At 39.7% G+C, this 19,307-nt stretch overlaps 2 protein-coding genes and 1 long non-coding RNA gene across 3 annotated transcripts; 2 read left to right on the top strand and 1 right to left on the bottom strand.

The window, feature by feature from the left end:
• The first annotated feature begins 1,678 nt into the window (after positions 1-1,678).
• dr1 (down-regulator of transcription 1) lies at positions 1,679-5,353 on the top strand. Its single transcript, XM_031318413.2, has 3 exons — positions 1,679-2,562; positions 2,665-2,828; positions 4,144-5,353. The coding sequence occupies exons 1-3, from the start codon at positions 2,343-2,345 to the stop codon at positions 4,288-4,290; spliced, it is 531 nt and encodes a 176-aa protein (XP_031174273.1). The 5' UTR covers positions 1,679-2,342; the 3' UTR covers positions 4,291-5,353.
• A 46-nt stretch (positions 5,354-5,399) lies between these two features.
• LOC116063366 (protein wntless homolog) lies at positions 5,400-9,441 on the top strand. Its single transcript, XM_031318322.2, has 12 exons — positions 5,400-5,676; positions 5,902-6,165; positions 6,263-6,387; positions 6,502-6,657; positions 6,765-6,901; positions 7,511-7,679; positions 7,768-7,865; positions 7,947-8,010; positions 8,123-8,266; positions 8,360-8,443; positions 8,565-8,730; positions 8,863-9,441. Exons 1-12 carry the CDS (start codon positions 5,571-5,573, stop codon positions 8,961-8,963), a joined length of 1,614 nt encoding a protein of 537 aa, XP_031174182.1. The 5' UTR covers positions 5,400-5,570; the 3' UTR covers positions 8,964-9,441.
• Positions 9,442-13,938: 4,497 nt separating this feature from the next.
• LOC118496324 lies at positions 13,939-14,977 on the bottom strand. Its single transcript, XR_004898886.1, has 2 exons — positions 14,579-14,977; positions 13,939-14,530 (listed from the first exon to the last, which is right to left on the bottom strand). It is a non-coding gene; the product is annotated as an uncharacterized LOC118496324 (long non-coding RNA).
• Between the last annotated feature and the right edge of the window lie 4,330 nt (positions 14,978-19,307).

Below are 19,307 nucleotides of genomic sequence, written 5' to 3'. Positions count from 1 at the left end.
CTTTTTCATCCACCGTGAACGTTCAAATATTACCAGCCATTCAATAGATTACCATCAGGTTCTTTGGCTGGTGAGTGAAGCAAATCTACCAGCCACTTGCATTTTTCATCAGCATTTGGCTGGTAAACGGTGCTAATTTTGAACCCTGCTTATAACCCTTGGACAGACTGCTGACAGCAGAGGTATTGTTCGTCCAAACATTCTTCACCTTGTCATTTGTTTTGTCATAACACTACAACTGAGATGAATTGCTGTGCATTGCCTGCACCTGGTTTATGTTTGCTCTGTGTTTTTCTTCCTAGCATACTCTCAAGATCATCACCATGGAGAATCCCCCTTTTTGTCATCAGACAAACGCGCTTTACACCCCTATGACCACACTTAAATATGTTGATCCCAATGACGACCTCCCAATTGACACATTTTAAAAAGTGGTGTTTGAACACGACAAGGTCTTCAATGCCAGTCTGAACTTCCTCAAACTTCTGCCTTGGAGAAGTAGAAAGACCTTTAGTGTTACGGAACGGCACAGGAGGTGGAACCCAAAAGCAGACGAAAAACACAATAATCAAGATTAAGTGTCTAATGAGTGAAATATATACAATAATTGTGCTGGTGGCAAAAAGGAGGGTTGTGTCGAGGGAATCCAGTGGTGAGTGGTGGGTGCAGTGCGCTCTCCAGAGCGTACCCAGTGAAGTGGTGGCGTTGACCATGTGCTAAGGCCTCCTCCAGAGTCCAACAAACAATTGAGTTTGAGTCCAATCCTTACAGAGAGAGGAAGGCAGGCAGGCAGGAGTAGGAGCAAGCAAGGCAGGCTGCAATAAGAGATAAACACAGAAAATACTTTAGCTACACAAGCTAAAACACCAGGATAACAAATAACACAGAGAGCCAGGAGTGCAACTACACCACACTGGTAGACGGTACGATCTGGCAACGAGTGGATCACAGAGCCAGCCTTAAATACTGCAGGAGGGTCATTAGGGAATGAGCTTCACCTGGTGCCACCTGCCAGCTAAGCCGCGCCCACAGCTCACAGTAATTGTCACAGGAGGGAGGGACATGAGAGAAAACAAACAAAAACACACAGAACCAAAAAAGAAGCACGGGCTGCCATGATGACATCATGACATTTAGGCTACTTTGGAAAAGAACAAGAGCAACTAATAGAGTCTCATCTTTGTTATTTTTGGCAAGATACATTCTGCTATGTATAGGTTTTCAACCAGTAGCCTAGGCCTAATTTTCCTTTATTTCATTTGAATTTAATTTTTAGCTGGAAGACATCTTTTTGATGAAATGCTGAAACAATGATTGTAACAAATAAAAATATAAAAGCAATACATAATTGGGACAATACATTCTTCTCGTGTGTCTAAAAGCTACTGCTGCAGGTTTTTAAACCACACCATTCAACCGTCTACCATAACTCTCTTAACTGCTAAACCTCCACACACACACACACACACGGCTAATCTGGTATTCAGCTGTTTGCTCTGAGCCTCACACCACGTGGACTTTTACTTAGAAACCTTTCATATAGACATTCATAAGTTCTTAATATACAGGCGCAGGCTGAGAGCAAAAAACAACGGAATATAATGAAATTGAATATAATAGAAATGGGTTATTCTCTAATTGAACAGTAGATGGCGGTAAACAATAGCTAGAGGCTTGACACCTTACACCGTATCCGGTTCTTTGTTTGACGTGGTATCCGGACAAATTTAGGCTAATGTTAGCCAGAATACAATATTTTAAATGAACTACTGGTAGCTTTAAGATTGTTTGAAATGTTTGGCTCATTTGGTCGACGCAAGGGAGAGTAATCTGCATGTGGCGACTTCATTTTACTCGTCCGCTCTACCTAGCGAACTATTTAGTTACTTACATATGGCAGGGATAGTTCATTGTTAGCCTAGCTTTAGCCATGCTCTCAGACTCCGCTTTCACTTGTCTTTTGGGTTGCTTGTGACAGGGACCACAGCTACTAGCTAGCTTGGTAGCTGGCTAGCTAAGCATATTTTCCAGTATTAACGTTTTTGTGTTTCTCGCGTTGTTTGTTGGATCTTTAGTGTCTGTCGCATTCAGTGTAACAGCGGTGCTCTGCAGAAACTGCACCTCGTTTGTGTTAACACGTAAAATTAGTTGTTAGCAAGCTAGCTAACCGGCCAACTTTGAGGAAACGTCTTTTTTTTATGACATTTAAATTGATGTTGACGTTGCCTTCACCTGGGCAATAATCTCCATTAACTCAAGAAGGCCTGTCATCGTCTGCTAACATTTTTCACCACCCAGTCAAAAACCGGAGCTTTCATTTCTGTGGTTATTTTCCTGCCACGATGGCTTCTTCCTCTGGAAACGACGATGACCTCACCATCCCCAGAGCAGCTATCAACAAGATGATTAAGGAAACTCTCCCTAACGTACGAGTGGCTAACGACGCGAGGGAGCTTGTGGTGAACTGTTGCACAGAGTTCATACACCTCATATCCTCAGAAGCTAATGAAATATGCAACAAGTCCGACAAGAAGACCATATCTCCTGAGCATGTCATCAATGGTGAGTCCTGGTCCGCGTTTACTCCGTCTTTGCACAACTAGCGAACTGTTAATGTATGCATAAAGAGTAAATATTTCGCTTTCGCTTGTTTTCACACCACAGCCCTAGAGAGCCTTGGTTTCGCATCGTACATCACGGAGGTGAAAGACGTCCTGCAGGAGTGTAAAACTGTAGCTCTGAAGAGGAGGAAAGCCAGTTCTCGACTGGAGAACTTGGGTATCCCAGAGGAAGAGCTCCTCAGACAACAACAGGAATTGTTTGCCAAGGTATCATCAGAAAATACTAACAAATTACAATTCTATGCTGTGGATGAGCACCCCCATTTTACTGTACATACACTGTATGATTTAATGCAACATTATAGTTTCAGTTCCTACAATAAGGCAGACAGGCACTTTTGCAATATGTGGTATATTGTAAGATTGCATCTCGGTGTGTGTAAGTAAAGAGATAAAACATTGAAAATAATCATTTAAAAAATTGTGTTTTAAACACTTTTTTGTGTAGTTCACAATCAGAAAAACGGTATTCATATATCGGGTTACGCAATACAGTATTGTGTACAAACAGGAAAGGAAAGAGACATTTAAACATGCAGAGTTATGATTCATAAATAAATATTTACATAAATGGCAATAAATTACAAGAAATGGTAATAAGAGCCAAAAAATATAAGTTAAAGAGGGGTGTGGTCTAAGCAAGTAAAGGCATTTAATCTATGGTGTAAAATTATTTGTGGACGGAGGTGGAAACAGTCATGATGTATCTATTTACTAAATTGAAATGTGATTTCACTTTAATAATTATGTGTGATAAACATCGTGGAGCAGTAAAACTTGGCCAAAGTTATTAAGATTACTTTATTCTAATTATTCTAACTATTGTTATAATTGCACACTAACCTTTTAGCACCCTCTCTAGATTTTGACACCCCGATTTCACTGCACATATGGAGAAATATGAGTATGTGACAAATAAATCCTTGAATCTTGCTGTGATTTTAATGTAACAACAATACATTAATTGGCAGAAGATAGGGCTGTTTAAATATCTGCTGTTATACAGCCCTGTCTCTGTCACATTTGGAACATGTTGAAGTGTTGTTGTACCTATGTGCGGTGGCTTTGTGAACACAACAGAAACTGTGATTAATCTGGCTTGTTTTGTATCTGCTCCTGCAAGTAATGCTTTACAAGTGCTACTCAGGTTTGCATGTTGTGATCTAGCAAAGCAATTTCCAATGCAAACTGTCTCCTTTGCTCAGCTGTTGCTCTCTAAGTAAATGGGATAATACAAACATCTCTACATTGTGCATATTATAAATGCACAACAATATGTTTAACATAGCATGACACATCTATGTAATGAACGTGCTACTATAAATCAATCGTCTTGCAACATCTAATGCATCCTAATTCAGCCTCACTAATGTATTGCAAAAAACTAAACTTTTTGTGGGCATTCATCTCATGCCTAATGCATAACAGCATAATATCTGAGTCAAAATACTGTAATATTTTGCTAAGCCATAATAAGCTCTTAATTTGCCTTCTTTTGTCTTATGTCGCTATTTTCCTGCAGGCGCGGCAGCAGCAGGCAGAGCTCGCCCAGCAAGAGTGGTTACAGATGCAGCAGGCTGCCCAGCAGGCACAGATGGCAGCAGCATCTGCCAGCGCTGCCCAGCAGGCTGGTTCCTCTCAGGATGAAGATGAAGAGGATGACATTTGATCCTAGGACGCCGTTCTACTTGTCCGAATCCTTTCCTGGGACAGTGTTGGCACACAAATCTCCCAGTGCTGTCATCAGCAGAGACATGAGGCGTGTTTGACTGCTGGTATACATAAGTGTAACATGGATAAAGCACATTGGAATGGACACTGAAAAGAAAAATGGAGGGGGATTTCATGACAGCCACATGTTCAGACACCAGTACCTGAAAATGATTTGGATTGAGAGGCTATTAATGAAGTCTCATCTTCCCCCCTTTTCCAGTTGCTTCTGTTTAATTATGTCTTGATATTATGTTGTGAGTAATTTGTAGATTTTTGGATGTGTTGTGGACACTGAAGGAAGACATTGCCTGGGATATGTCAGTGAATTTTGGTGATAATGCAGCAAGTGTTTACTCCTTCAGGTACTGCACCAGATAGCTTATTTATGTCCGTTGTACTAGATCACTTTTGATGGTTTAAGGAAACTGCTTCAGAATAATTTCAGAGCAGTCAATTTCTCCTTTCCTGTGGTTTGGTCACTTTTACAGAAAGGGTTTTCTCTACCCCCTCTTGGTATATTTGTTCAACAGACGATCATTTGAGGGGTTGTCAATATAGGAATTATTTTGTTAGTAGAGAAATAAATGGACATTTTGTTTAATTTTAGCTCATTCAGATACTTTATGTTGCATTTCCTTTCATCTTTGAGCCACCCACAGTATTGCTAATTAGCGACACCTTTCAGAAAATGTATATTTTTGTGTCATAGAACCAAAGATAGAGGACAGACTAACAGCGCAGAGTTAATGTTTTTTAAAGGTGTAGGTGCTACTGTGATTCTTGTTGCTGACTCCAGGTCAGTGTAAACAATGTTAAGGATTATTAACCTATGACTTTGTAAGATGCTTTGATATCCAGGCTGAATTTGTTATTTCCCTTCTCTTCGGGTGCAGTATCAAACATTTGCATTGTGACTGTGGTCAATCCTCAGTGTAAAGACAAGTAACCTAGTTGTGATACACATTCACTCGCCTATGCTAGAAAGTTGTATTCTTTAAGCAATAAAGGAATCATGTTTTATATACACGTGTGTTTTTAATCATACAAAACCAAGTAAGTGTTTTATTGTTCTATATCCAAACACATGATGTTTCCACTCCCACCCCCCTCTGCACTCTGACGATGATTTTAGACTCCTGGGAGAGTCAGTGTGAGCAGGTACAGGAGCAGCAGTGGAGCACTTAGCCTTTTGGGACCACATGCTTCTGTGTCACTTTTTTAAATTATCTTTTGAAAATGGCAGGAGCAATCATAGAGAACATGAGCACTAAGAAATTGGTTTTCTTTGGTTTCTTTATTCTTGTTTTCCAAGTTATTTTCATCATGGTTGGAGCACTAATCGGTAAGTAGTCAGAATTTATTGTTTGTTTATTTGTTGTAATAAGAAATAGTATTTATAGAAAGTAACCTACATACAGTTTGTTTTAAAAGCACAACAAAAATTGGCTTATTTGAAACAGCTTCTCTCAATGTGGCTAAATAAATAAGATATGTATACCTTTTGTTCTGTCTGTACTTCATAGAACATAACTGTTCGTCTCTGACAGTTTATTCCCATTTACCATAGCTCCCAGTCCCACCAGTGCTATTCGCTACTTGGCCACCAAATGTATTAATCGCCACAGGGCACGCGCCTGGCTCGTGCCGTGGGGATCAAATCGGTGCCAGCACATCCACAGTTTCGATGAGCCTCTGGCAAAAACACTGGATGCCAACGACATTGTTTTTGCTGTGCACATACCTCTTCCCAACAAGGAGATGAGTCCCTGGTTTCAGTATATGCTTGCTGTTCTACAGTTTGACATTGCATTTAAAATTATCAATCAGATTGGTAAGAGTTGTGTCCTACATTTAAATAATATAGGACCAAGCTCCTCAGTTCTTGTGGTAGATATCTAATAAACCAAATCTTGTCCCTGTCTGTGTAGAAGATGATGCTATCATCACCATTGATGCTGGCCTTGCATACAGGGATGATTTGATATCTGAGTGGACCACAAAGTTTCACTCAGTGGAGCAAAGGCCACTCAGGTGCATATTTGCAGTTTCCAAGGTAAACCTGCATGACTGCATTTAATACAAATATATTTATGTCTGTACAAATAATATATACATTTATGCTCTAATATCTCTGCTTAGTAACCTGTAACAGCCCATGCTTTTGCAGACATATGAAAATGAAGGCCGTTTTTATCACTGTGACCCCATACCATTAATGGAACTGGGAAGTGTGGCCCACAAATATTTTTTGATTAACCTTCGCTTGCCAGTGAATGACACAGTGAATGTAGGAATTGGAGAAATAAAGGACATCCATTTAGTGGTGAGTTTATTTTCTTATAATTTAACTTCCATTATATGTTTTGATGGAATTAAACCGCAAAGCCTGCATGTGTTACATTCAAACATTTAATGTCCCTCTTCTCTAAGGGCATACACCAGAATGGAGGCTTCACTAGAGTGTGGATCAGCATGAAGACTGTGTTCAGTCCCTGGATATTTGTGGCAACAGTTTGGTACTGGCACAGGATCAGCCTCATGGCAAGACATCCAGTCCTTTTAGAAAAGTATGAGCCATTAAGAAAGAATGGCTAAATGTATTTATCAAAACAACTGCTTTGACTTTGTACCACTAGTAATGTATAGCCACATCATGAATATTGAGCAATAAAATTACAGATATATGGAACCCTAAAGTGTTCAATATTAAAAAGAGAAATTACACAATATGATACATTTATAATAATAAGTAATCATAGGGATAAATGTGAGTTAATAATAATGAGTTAATAATTTATTTATTTTTTTATGTTGAAAACTATTGGGCCTCCATACCGTCCCTACATCTGTAGGCTTCAGATACAGACTGAATACAACATCTTTTTTTTTAGAAGGTAGAGTGAAGTTATACAACACAGCTCTACTGCTCTTAAGTTGAAACTGAGTGCAACCCAGGCTCTTTAGTCACTCAGTGCAGACTTAAAGCCACAGGTAAACCCTCTGTCATACTAGAGGTATGCACTGCAGTGCTTTTGGGTGACATGTTGAGAGCAGGGGAAATGAAAAATGCTTGCTCGGCCTGGTAGAACCAGGTCAATACTATGCTTGCAGCAGAAGGTTACTTGTCTTTTAAGAGCAAATGGAAGTCATTAATAATATGTATTTTTCTTGTACAGGGTGATTTTCGCCCTGGGTATTTCTGTGACGTTCCTGAACATGCCGGTGGAGTGGCTCTCCCTGGGCTTTGAGTGGACGTGGATGCTGCTATTTGAAGATGCTCAACAGGGCGTCTTCTACTACACACTCTTCTGTTTCTGGATCATCTTCTGTGGTGAACACCTTATGGTTAGCACCTTTAACTTCTACTCTACTATATTTTTTTTCCATACTTGCAGGCCAGTTATGCAATTTCTTTCAACAACAAACCATGTAGGACCAAAGTCAGAGGAATCGGCTTTCAGCGTACTGGTGGCAGGTTGGGCTGGTGATGTTCAGCTCATCTATTCTTCTTATATTTGACCTGAATGAAAGGTAAGTCCATGACTGCTTTTGATGAGGTCTATTGTGTTATAGTTATCTTGCTTTAATATTATTGTGCTTTATTTCTTAAAGGGGGGTTCATTTGACCAACCCTTTCTACAGTGTTTGGGCATCAGAAATTGGGACGAAGGTGGCAGTATCCCTCAGATATTCATAGTGTATCAGAAAAGAATTCTGCCTCATAACAATATACTTTACATGTGAGTCTCTCTTTGTCATCCATGCTTTTTCCTTGACTGTCATCACAGATTACTTTCGTTATTGTGGCAGGAATTTCTGTCTGTCTGTATTTCCTCTCTTTGTGTGGCATGGTGCGTTGTGTGTTCAGGAACATTGACGGGAAAATACACCAACTTCCTGAAATGCCTGAGGCTAGGAGACTGCGTTATAAGGTTTGATTTATTTGATTCAATTAATTTAATATCTAAAGCACAGTAGATTAAACAACATTATGTCTGTTTTTCCTCTTTTGCTGGTTTTGGCAGGGTATAGTCTTCAGGTTCAAGTTTTTTATGCTGGCAACTCTAGCATGTGCAGCAATGACTGTCATCTTCTTTATCCTAAATCAAGTAAGTATTACCCCTCTAATGATCAACATGGAAGTCTATAGTTCTGTCATTGCAGTATTTGATATTATGGCATGTTTTGGGCTCTTAACAATGATTCCAAATTTTCTTTTTGCCACACCAGGTCAGTGAGGGGCACTGGCACTGGGGAGACCACACTATCCAAGTCCACAGTGCTTTTCTCACAGGGACCTATGGCATGTGGAACCTGTATGTTTTCACCGTTATCTTCCTCTATGCGCCCTCCCACAATTACAACAAAAACAAGTCAGGAGATGGTCAACAAACAGGTCTGTAAGGTTTCAACTGTATATTTAGAATCCAGTTCTTAAGAAAAACCCAAACCAATGAAAGGAGGCATTTACTTGGCAAACATATCAGATGTTCAGATGTTTGTTTGAGATTATGTTCACTATTGACAGATGTGCTTGAGAAGGCAGAAAGCCAAGAGACCCAGCTGACATGTGGAGAGCAGGGGCCGACGGAGACCTACAGGATCACTGGGAAGATGACCGAGGAATAACTGCCAGAAAATCATTTTTTGTTGTTTTATTTTGTTATACTGTATATACTATACTTTTGTTTCTGAAAATATTGTAACCACATTATAAACACTGTAGGACTGTCTAGAATAATATCACTTTAATTGCAATGAAACTTGTATGACTTGAGATGTAGATGATAGATTAGCGATGCAACTTCCACGGGCCTCCATGTTCATTCAGAGGCAATTTAAAGGGTGATTTTGTTATTTGTCAACCTGGAGCCTATTTTCAATGCATTGGTGTCTAAGTAACTAATGTGAACACAAATTTTTGGATTAGTGATGCATTAATGTCTAAGCGTTACTTTGATGTTGCAGCTGGTGAAGGTGGGGCTAATTTTAATTACTTTATATATTGCTGGGTAGCTAACCCTATCATAATATATTATAATTTATTAGTTGATCAATATTTTTATATTATTTTCTTTTAAAAATCTAAATTTGCAAAGTACTAAAAGCTGTTAAATAAATGTAGTGGAGTAAAAAGTACAACATTTGCCTCCAAAATGTAGTAAAGTAGATAAAGTAGCATAAAATGGAAACACTCAAGTAAAGTACACGTACCTCCATTTTATATTACTCTATACGACATTTGAGAGGGAAATATTGTACCTTTTAATCCACTGTGTTTATTTGGAAGATATAGTTATTAGTTATTTTACAAATTAAGATTCAAAATATGATAATCCTTTAAAATACAATGCGGAGTTGGGCTCCTTGTCATTATTATTAGATGTTGTTTGCAATTCTATCCAAGAGACATTTTCCCTCGAAACCTCTCAGGTGGTTTCATTTAAATATCTGTTTGAGGCCCACAGAGGTACAATTATCCCATGTTTCATATTAAAGCAAAGATTCATTACTAAAACAAAATAATAAAAATAATATAAATCTGTGTATAAGAAGTTTGTTATTTCTTCTTTTCTCTCCCATTCATCCTCAGATTTATCTTGTAACCCTTTGGAAGAGGCCCGGCCCCCAGGTTAGGAACCACTTAGTCTATATCAATGGCGATTCATTTACGGGATTACTCAGGTGCCGCCGGAAGATCCGCTGGATGTCCCTCACCTTCCGCTTTCTTTGTGTTGGCATTCTAAACTCCGGTCGACTTATGAGGACTATGGTTAACTGCTCCTCAGATCTCAGATCTCTGTAGGGTAAATCGAGACAATAAGCTAGACTATTTGTCGAGTTTTATATTGCACGACTAAAACAACTTTTGAAGGTGCACGTTCACCACAAAACAAGTTCCTTCCGGAGACTGTTTTGCAGAGGCACCATTATTGCGTCCGGGGCTTAGCTCCCCCCAAGATGATTGTGATTGGTTTAAAGAAATGCCAATAAACCAGAGCACGTTTTTCTCCCATCCCGGAATGTTGTGTGGACTAGCCAGACCCTCTTTCACAGCGCTGTAAAGGTAGGTTTGGCAATGCGAGACTAGGAACCACTGGACTACACTAGACTAGCTAAGTGTATATAAAACTAGCTCCACTTCAGGCAGCAAGCACAGTAAAATGCACATTGATGCATCAGTATTAACACTAATAATTTCACATACAACAGTGACAGGGGACATAGGCTACTACTTCTGTACTTTTACTTAAGTAGGATTTTAAATGCAGGACCTTTACTTAAAAACTACTAAAAAGAGTATTTGTATGTTGTTGTATTGCTACTTTTAATCGGAATAGCTCATCCACCACTGCAATGAATTCAGAAAATAATCAGCAGATTAATGGATAATGACAATAATAAATTTGTTGACAAAAACAAAATTGTTGCTGCATACCCTCTGACACTGGGTAGTTGGGCCCCTGCCCTCAAGGCATCCGGGCTCATTCCACAAGAGCGCTATCAGCGTCCGCGGCCCTCCTCAGAGGCGTGACGGTGGCTGACATCTGCACAGCGGCTTCCTGGGCATCCCCGTTCCCGTTCATCCGTTTTTATCTGCGTGATGTGTCCGAGTCCTCCATGACTCACTCGGTCTTATCCATACTTGGCGGCAGATGACGCGCTGTTGGATTTGTTTGCTGCTGTCCCCATCCTCCTGCATTTAAGTGGCTGTGAGGACTGCGGGTTTTGTGCGGCTATTAGTTGTGTCATTAATCCTTTGCCATTATAAAGCACTTCACAACGTACATGACATGGGCCTTACAATCGGAGTAATAAGCCAATTCATAATCATGATAGGGTTTTTTATCAAAATAATATGTTGTTTGATACATTAAAACTTGTTCAGTGTCAATAGAAAGAGGAACTAGTCTATGTTCTGCTTGTGGACCTTGTGTTGCAGGTGGCATTGACTACGCCAGCTTCGCCCTTGACCCAATAGCAACAGCTCTTAGAGGGTGAAGCCTATACGAAATAGAACGATAGTGACGTATTGTAACTAGCCCTCTAAGATTCAGGCCACCTGCTTCACCAACGTTGGCTGAAGAAAAATGCTGATGTTGGGAGCAGCAACTGTGATATACAGTAACTGCGGATGTAATAGAGGCCCATGCAGGGCACAAGGGCGTGAAAGAAATCTTCAAGACTGCGCATGCGCAAAGGGATAAACCCAATAGCAACAGCTCTTAGAGGGCCATGCCTATACTCATAGAATCTGGAGTTACAACACGTAACTATCGTTATGTTGCTTTACAACTTTCTTTGAACAACAAAGTCCCAGTTATAAATCCAGAAGTCATAAATGAAAACACTTTAACTTAGTTATGGGACATTCTGGAAAATGAGGGAATACAGTATTACACCAGGGCCATGTGATCGAACCTTGGTTGGTTGGTTTGTATATTGGAGTTAAAATATGGTAATCATGGACCTTTTTCACAGCAGACATTTTGACTTGTCATAGTAGGAAAAGCACTGCTGAAATTGATAACCTTAACGATGGCTCAATTCCATCAAGTGTCCCAGTAAGCTATTTCAGTGAGTCAGCATGCACAATACCAGGGCCTCTCTTAAGTGGAACGCAGCCATCATTAATGGTTTTGAATACACCTGTGCTTTTCCTACTATGACATGTCAACATGTCTGCCGTGAAAAAGGTCTATTGACCTCAGCTAAAGTTTGCATCAATCTACTGAAATAGGTAGTTGGTTTGGGAAACATGGAGGGCTGAATCGAGGTGTGTCAGCACTAAGGCATGATGATCAACATCCTGTTGTCATTGTGACACCGATGTAGGGCAGGCTACACTGAAACATTTAGTCAGCCATGGTGGCTTTCTAACCTATGAAGCAATAGGCGTCCAATCAGGTGTTCAGAAATCAAAAATATAAAAAAGTTCAGATTAGTCTTGTCTGGAGTTTAGTATTTTTGTACTAAACTTTTTTTGACTACCAAATACTAATGTTAAAAAACAATGTGGACTTGAATCAGGCCCTAAGGCAGCTAAATTACTTGCCTGACGTTTACGTAAACAACAAGCGGATAGTACCATACATAAGTTGCGGGACCCAGAAACAAATCAACTAAAATATCATCCAGTAGAAATAGAAGCCATTTTCCTAAACTACTACCAAAAATTATATACCAAAACCTCCAGTACTAAAGTAGAAGCAATGGAACAATTTCTTATCGATCTGGATCTACCTCGTACTGGCAAGAGACAAAATGACTGTATCATAGCAGAGTTTTCACTAGAAGAGATAAATAATGCAATAGCCAACTTAAAGTCAAGTAAAACTCCAGGTAGTGATGGTTTTCCAGCAGAGTGGTATAGAACCTTTAAAGAAGAGCTAGCTCCCCTCCTGCTGAAAACATTTAATTGGATTAAAGGAAAAGGTAAACTCCCCCCATCATGGAAAGAGGCACTTATTACAGTACTCCCAAAGGAGGGAACAGACAGGGAATACTGCAGTAACTATAGACCTATTTCAATTCTCAACGTGGATTATAAATTGTACACAGCGATTATTGCAAAAAGACTTGAGAACCTTCTCCCGGAATTAATTGACGAAGACCAAACTGGGTTTGTTAAAAACCGGCAAACACATGACAATATCAGAAGGACACTACATTTGATAGATAGAATAGAAAAGGAAAATAAAGCTGCGATACGATTAAGCCTTGACGCCGAAAAGGCTTTTGATAGGGTTAATTGGCGTTTCCTATATCAAACGTTGAATAGATTTGGCTTTAGCGAACAATCAATAGGGATAATTAGAACACTTTATCAACAACCGACAGCAAGAATAAAATTCAACGGATCATTGTCTCAATTTTTCACATTGGAGAGAGGCACTAGACAAGGTTGTTGTCTCAGTCCCACACTATTTGCGTTTTATATTGAACCCCTGGCCCAAGCAATTCGTCAACATGAAAAAATATGAGGCATTAAAATTGGACACAAAGATCACTTGATTAGTTTATTTGCGGACGATATTTTGGTTCATTTGATCGACCCTGAGGCCGCCTTACCTATACTGATGGAAATCCTAGAGGATTTTAGTTATTATGCTGGTTATAAAATAAATATTACAAAGACACAACTTTTGTCATTCAACTATACTCCTTCAAAGGAAATAAGATGTAGATATGATGTAAGATGGGATATGGAATCAATAAAGTACTTAGGGGTGAACATAATTAAAAATCTAAACAAATTATATGAGGTAAACTATAATTTAATTAATCAAAATATTAAAAAAGATATTGAGAGATGGTCTACCCACCCATTGGATTTTAGTAGTAAGATTAGCGTAATTAAGATGAACATTTTTATTTCATTAGTCAAAGGTAAAATAGACTCTATAACTTCTAGTGCTCTAGAGTTCTGGTTTAACTTTGTGAGGCAGCTAAAACTAAGGAGAGACCAGAGAGTGCTTAGATGGATAGCCTTTGACACCCAGTTTAAGCCAGGAGTTAATGATGCCATATTCAAGGATTGGGCAGTAAAAGGTATTAAGGCAGTGTGTACGATAATAGACAACAAGGAATTACAGACTTTCCAAACATTAAAAGAAAAATTTTCCCTTCACAATCGAGATTTATTTAGGTATATACAATTTAGAGATTACTACAACAAAGAATTGAAAATGGAAAGCTCACAAGAATTTAATCCATTTATAAGATATATGATGAATGCTTATAGACCGAATAGTAACTGCGTTAAAATCATTTCTATGTTTTATGAAAGAATTATGGAATGTAGGGGCAACTCAACATTATATTTGAAATCAAGGTGGGAAAAGGAACTGAAAGTGGAAATTTCATCAGATGTATGGTACGATATGTGTGAAACCCAACATACTTCCACAAGTTCACAACAATTGAGGGTGTTTAACTGGAAGAATTTGGTGCGTTTCTTTATCACACCTAAGATTAGCAGTAAAACATCTTCAACACACCAGCCCTGTTGGAGACAATGTGGCTGCTTAGAAGCACATCACACACATGTTTTTTGGAGTTGTGAAAAATTGAAGTCATTTTGGGAGGATGTACATTTAGTTTTGAGTAATGTACTTGGCTATAAGATTCCTTTTGTATGCACTGTCTTGTACTTGGGTCATATTTCACTTGTAACAGTACAGAGGGACAGATACCTGGTGAAGATACTCCTCACAGCAGCGAGGAAAGCCATAACCAGAAACTGGTATAAGCCCGATTGTCCTAAACGGCAACAATGGTTTGAGGTCATAAATGAAATAAGGGCAATGGAAAGGTTGACTTTTGTGCTAGGTTTGAGAGAAGGTTTATATGCCAAAAGATGGCAGAAGTGGACATTTTACTTAAATAAAGCATAAGGACATTGGTTCACAGCTTGGACTCATTAGTGGATAAAGCAGCGATTTGAAATGTATACATTTTATTTCTATTTTTGTGGCTATCATCACCTTTCCTCACAGGACCTGTTTTGATTTTATGTTTATGTTTTTTTTTTTTTTTTTTTTTTTTTTTTTTTCATATATCACTCACAAATTGATGTGACAGTGTTCAGTTGTTATAATGTACTGAAAATTCAATAAAAACTAAAGTAATAAAAAAACAAAACAATGTGGACTTTGCTGGAATGTGCCACTCAGTGTTGTTATGACAGCAATTTAAATATTAGAGCCATCTTTTTTTTCAAGGAGTCTGTTATCTGAGTCACTGTACACCTGATTCTTAGTCTTGGCTACTCAACTTTGGTTTAAACTTTTTTGGTAATTTAAGCATGACTTTTATTTTTCTTTATTATGTTTGGATACAATTTTTTCCTACCCGTTACCAATTCCAATACCTAATCTTGCATATCAGCCTATACCGAGTACCGATCCAAAATATACATGTACTGTATATATATGATATTTTTTAACAGCTGTATACTACTATCCCTGTATGGATGTAATATGGTTGCTATCATTGTTGTATGGTCTGGCTAAGGTTAAACTCTTTGTAAAACATGAACAAATACAGATATTACAGAGAATGAATGGCAGAGAACTTTCTTTTATTATCCTTTGACAGTCAGTCATAATGGATAAATAAGATAAATTAACTACTTTAAAGGTACAATATGTAACATTTCTGCATTAAAATGTCTAAAAACGACTATACCTATGTTATATATTTTGTTGAGTTGTGTGACTTGTAAATGATACAATGTCACACAAAGAGTTATACTCAGTAACCCTAATACTGCTTTTTTTCTGCCACATGGCATAATTTTGTCATATTAACTGCATGCCACTTTGCAACACAGTAATACAACAGAGACCTTATTTATTGATATTGATTGATTTCCATATCGATCAATCCAACACCAAAGATTATTTTGTACCTTAAAATAATGTTTCCAAAATCGTTTCAGTGGTCAACTTGTTCGAATGATCATTGCACTTACAATAACGAGCGTAGCTGTCCTCAATTTAGGTCATCGTGTCGTCTCAGCTCCTTTTTCTCCTGCATCCACCGTGTGTGTGTTGTTTGTGTGTGTGTCTGTGTGTGTGTTTGTGTGTGTGCAAGCGTCAGTCGCGGAGGGTACGGAGCAGTAGCCCCACCCGCTGCAGAGAGCCGACAGCCAGGATGGAAACGGCAGCAACTTCAGCGACTTTTAAATCGTTAAAGTCTACATTGATGTTAAAATTTATCGGACGGTCTGAAATGTTTTGCACGGTCTTTCAATGTACGCTTTGTTGGTAAATGAGTCCCACACACGTCTCGTCTTCATATCAAAAACAAGGAAATGGTCAACCCGTTCTCACTCCTGATTGGTCATTGGCTCTCAGATAACCAATTTCAGCTTCAACCAACTTCAGGTTATTGATCAAATGTGTGGAAAAGTTGCGGTGATTGGTCAAAATTGCGAGTCGCACCCAATTCGCGTTGATTGGTTGAATTGGCGCGATCGCGAAATCCTGGAGGGACTGAATAATATTAAAAGACATTGAGTGAGTTTCGTGTGGCACCAACTTTATTTTTCAGAATTAAAGCATTCTTTTGGAAAATCCACCCACTGAACTTGTGACAAACTTGGTGAAAAGGTATTTTTCATTGCATGGCACTAAACAAATTATTTGGAACTGCTGCCACAGGCTTGAACTAAAGTTATGGTAACACTTTACGGTAAGTGTACATGAATTATGAATTCATGCATGAATTAATTCATGATTTGTGCATTACTTCATTCCTTTATATCTTATGAATCATCAGGAATTGATATGAGTTCATAGCCTCTCATTCATGACCTCATGCATGAACAACACATCAACTAAAGCATTAGGTAAGGTGGGTACATAATTATGCACAAGTTGTGTTCAAATCAGAATTTGCGTATGTCGCCAAACTCATTTCCTTGTTTCTGATATGAAGATGAGACGTGTGTGACTCGGAACATCTCACATTTACCAACAAAACGTACAACAAAAGACCGTGCAAAACATTTCATACCGTCCTGCCAACCTGTATACATTTTAACAATGTAAGCTACGCTGTAACGTTTTTTCACTCTAAAGTCGCCGACGCTGCTGCTGTTTCAATCCTGTCGGCTCTCTGCAGCGGCCGGGGCCGCTCGCACAAACACACGCACACACACACACACACACACACACACACACACACACAGTGGATGCAGGAAAAACTGGAGCTGAGACGACACGATGACCTAAATTAGGACAGCTCACGCAAAATCCGGCATTTTGGGCCGCAACAGTCTCAAAAAAGGCCGCGAAATCCTGGAGGGACTGGTTAAAATGAGACAGATGAGAAGAGGCATTGCAACAATGTTTACAAATATACATTGTAACGCTGGCGGCACAGATTATGCAGACGCAGACCGCTACAATTGACTGACACACACACACACACACACACACACACACACACACATTAAATGCATACGCTGGACGCTTTATTAGTCTTTCTACATGGGTTTAGTTAATGGTCAGGCTATAATAAGACCACGGCAGCTATGTAATCGCTGACAACTGGGACAATTTCATAGTGGTTGGTGTAAACTGGGACATTTTAGCGTCCCGACAGGCTTTTGCCGGGACTCGGGACACGCAATTTAAAATCGGGATCGTCCCGGTCAAATCGGGACTGTTCCGGTCAAACCGGGCCGTCTGGTCACCCTAGTGACACGATTCTGCCTTCTCACTCCGCGACACAGGTTCGTGGATCTGAGTGTCGCGATTTCGGTTTCATATCGCATATCGTTACAGCCCTAATAACCTCACAACTCTTAGTACAAAACTCAAAGCAGATCATTTTCACATGTTCTATTGACTAAGTGAGACCAGACGTGACGTGAGAGGGTGACGACTTGCTGACGTTTACGGTAAGCGTATTGTCTCATTTCCGGTGCTCCCGTCTCACGGATGCAACTTTGCTGCTCCAGCAAAAACTTACTCAACTCTGCTTTATTGTTTGCTACAGGTTTGCTGTTTTGTTGTTGTTAAGTGCCTGGATTGCATTTAAACTACACTAGTTATACTCAAGCACTTATAGTTCTCTTCTCTTACAGCGACTGCCTCGCTGTTCTCACAATTGTTAAAACGCTGTTAGCTTTAGCTTAGCCATTAGCAATGGCTAATTCCTCTCCCTCTCCTGCTCTCTCTTGCTCTGTGTGTCAGATGTTTAGCTATTCCGCTGCCTCCTTTAGTGATAAAGATATATGTAATAAATGTAGTATATTCACTGCTCTGGATGCAAGGCTTGGTGAGTTTGAGGCACGGCTCCGCACCATGGAATCAAAATCATATGCTTCCGTAGCTAGCCAGCGCTCTGTAGCTGGTGCGGACCAACATACTGTAGCTTCTGTTAGCAGTCCCCCAGCAGGCCCCGAGCAGCCTGGCGAGTGGGTGACTGTCCGAAGGAAGTGTAGCGCTAGCTCTAAACCGGGGAGCGCACATGGCGGCGGTCGCTCTAAACTGGAGCCTATGGCTAACCACCAACATCTTCGCCTTTCTAACAGTTTCTCCCCACTCAGTGAAACACCCCCTGAGAAGCCAACTCTGGTTATTGGGAGCTCTACACTGCGGAACGTGAAGTTGGCGGCTCCAGCGGCTGTGGTCGTGTGTGTCCCTGGGGCCAGAGCGGGCGATGTAGAATCCTACCTAAAGCTGCTAGCTAAAGATAACCGTAAATACAGTAAGATCATACTTCACGTAGGTAGTAATGATACCCAATTACGCAAATCGGAGATCACTAAAATGAATGTTGAGTCACTTTGTGCATATGCAAAGACAATGTTGGACACAGTAATTTTCTCTGGACCCCTGCCAAACCTCATCAGCGATGACATGTACAGCCGCATGTCATCCTTCCACTGCTGGTTGTCGGGGTGGTGCCCAGCTAATGATGTGGGCTATGTAGATAACTGCAGGGCGTTCTGGCGAAAGCCTGGTCTGATTAGGAGAGACGGCATTCATCCCACTCTGGACGGAGCAGCTCTCATATCAAGAAATCTGACCGAGTCTATTATCGGTCATAAATCATGACAACCCAAGGTTGATATCATTAATCAGAGGTGCAATGTTACGCACTTCTCTGTGCTTCCGTTGGAGCAGTCGCCCACTCATAGTCCCATAACCACGGTGTCTGTCCCCCGACTCAGATCAGTTAAATCAAAAGTAAACAAAAGAGGCACTATACTTAACAACCTAATTGGAATTAAAACTAACACTGCAATGATAGAACAGAATAGGAAAATTAGATGTGGACTATTAAATATTAGATCTCTGTCTTCTAAAGCAGTACTAGTAAACAATTTGATATCAGATAATCAAATTGATCTATTCTGTCTTACTGAAACATGGCTGTGCCATGAAGAATATGTCTAAATGAATCCACTCCTCCCAGTCATATTAATACTCAAATTCCATGAGGCTCTGGCCGAGG

This window comes from Sander lucioperca, chromosome 11 (assembly GCF_008315115.2).
Source record: "Sander lucioperca isolate FBNREF2018 chromosome 11, SLUC_FBN_1.2, whole genome shotgun sequence".
NCBI classification, from domain to species: domain Eukaryota; kingdom Metazoa; phylum Chordata; class Actinopteri; order Perciformes; family Percidae; genus Sander; species Sander lucioperca.
Note: the sequence above shows the minus strand (reverse complement) of the source record. Positions and strands in the feature narration are given on the sequence as shown.

Excerpts from the sequence above, each read along its gene's own strand:
- LOC116063366 (XM_031318322.2), top strand. The coding sequence starts at position 5,571 with ATGGCAGGAGCAATCATAGAGAACATGAGCACTAAGAAATTGGTTTTC. Across the intron at positions 8,011-8,122 it reads AAATTGGGACGAAGGTGGCA|ATTACTTTCGTTATTGTGGC; the intron begins GTATCCCTCAGA and ends CTGTCATCACAG. Across the intron at positions 8,731-8,862 it reads AGGAGATGGTCAACAAACAG|ATGTGCTTGAGAAGGCAGAA; the intron begins GTCTGTAAGGTT and ends CACTATTGACAG.
- dr1 (XM_031318413.2), top strand. The coding sequence starts at position 2,343 with ATGGCTTCTTCCTCTGGAAACGACGATGACCTCACCATCCCCAGAGCA. Across the intron at positions 2,563-2,664 it reads TCCTGAGCATGTCATCAATG|CCCTAGAGAGCCTTGGTTTC; the intron begins GTGAGTCCTGGT and ends TTCACACCACAG. Across the intron at positions 2,829-4,143 it reads AACAGGAATTGTTTGCCAAG|GCGCGGCAGCAGCAGGCAGA; the intron begins GTATCATCAGAA and ends ATTTTCCTGCAG.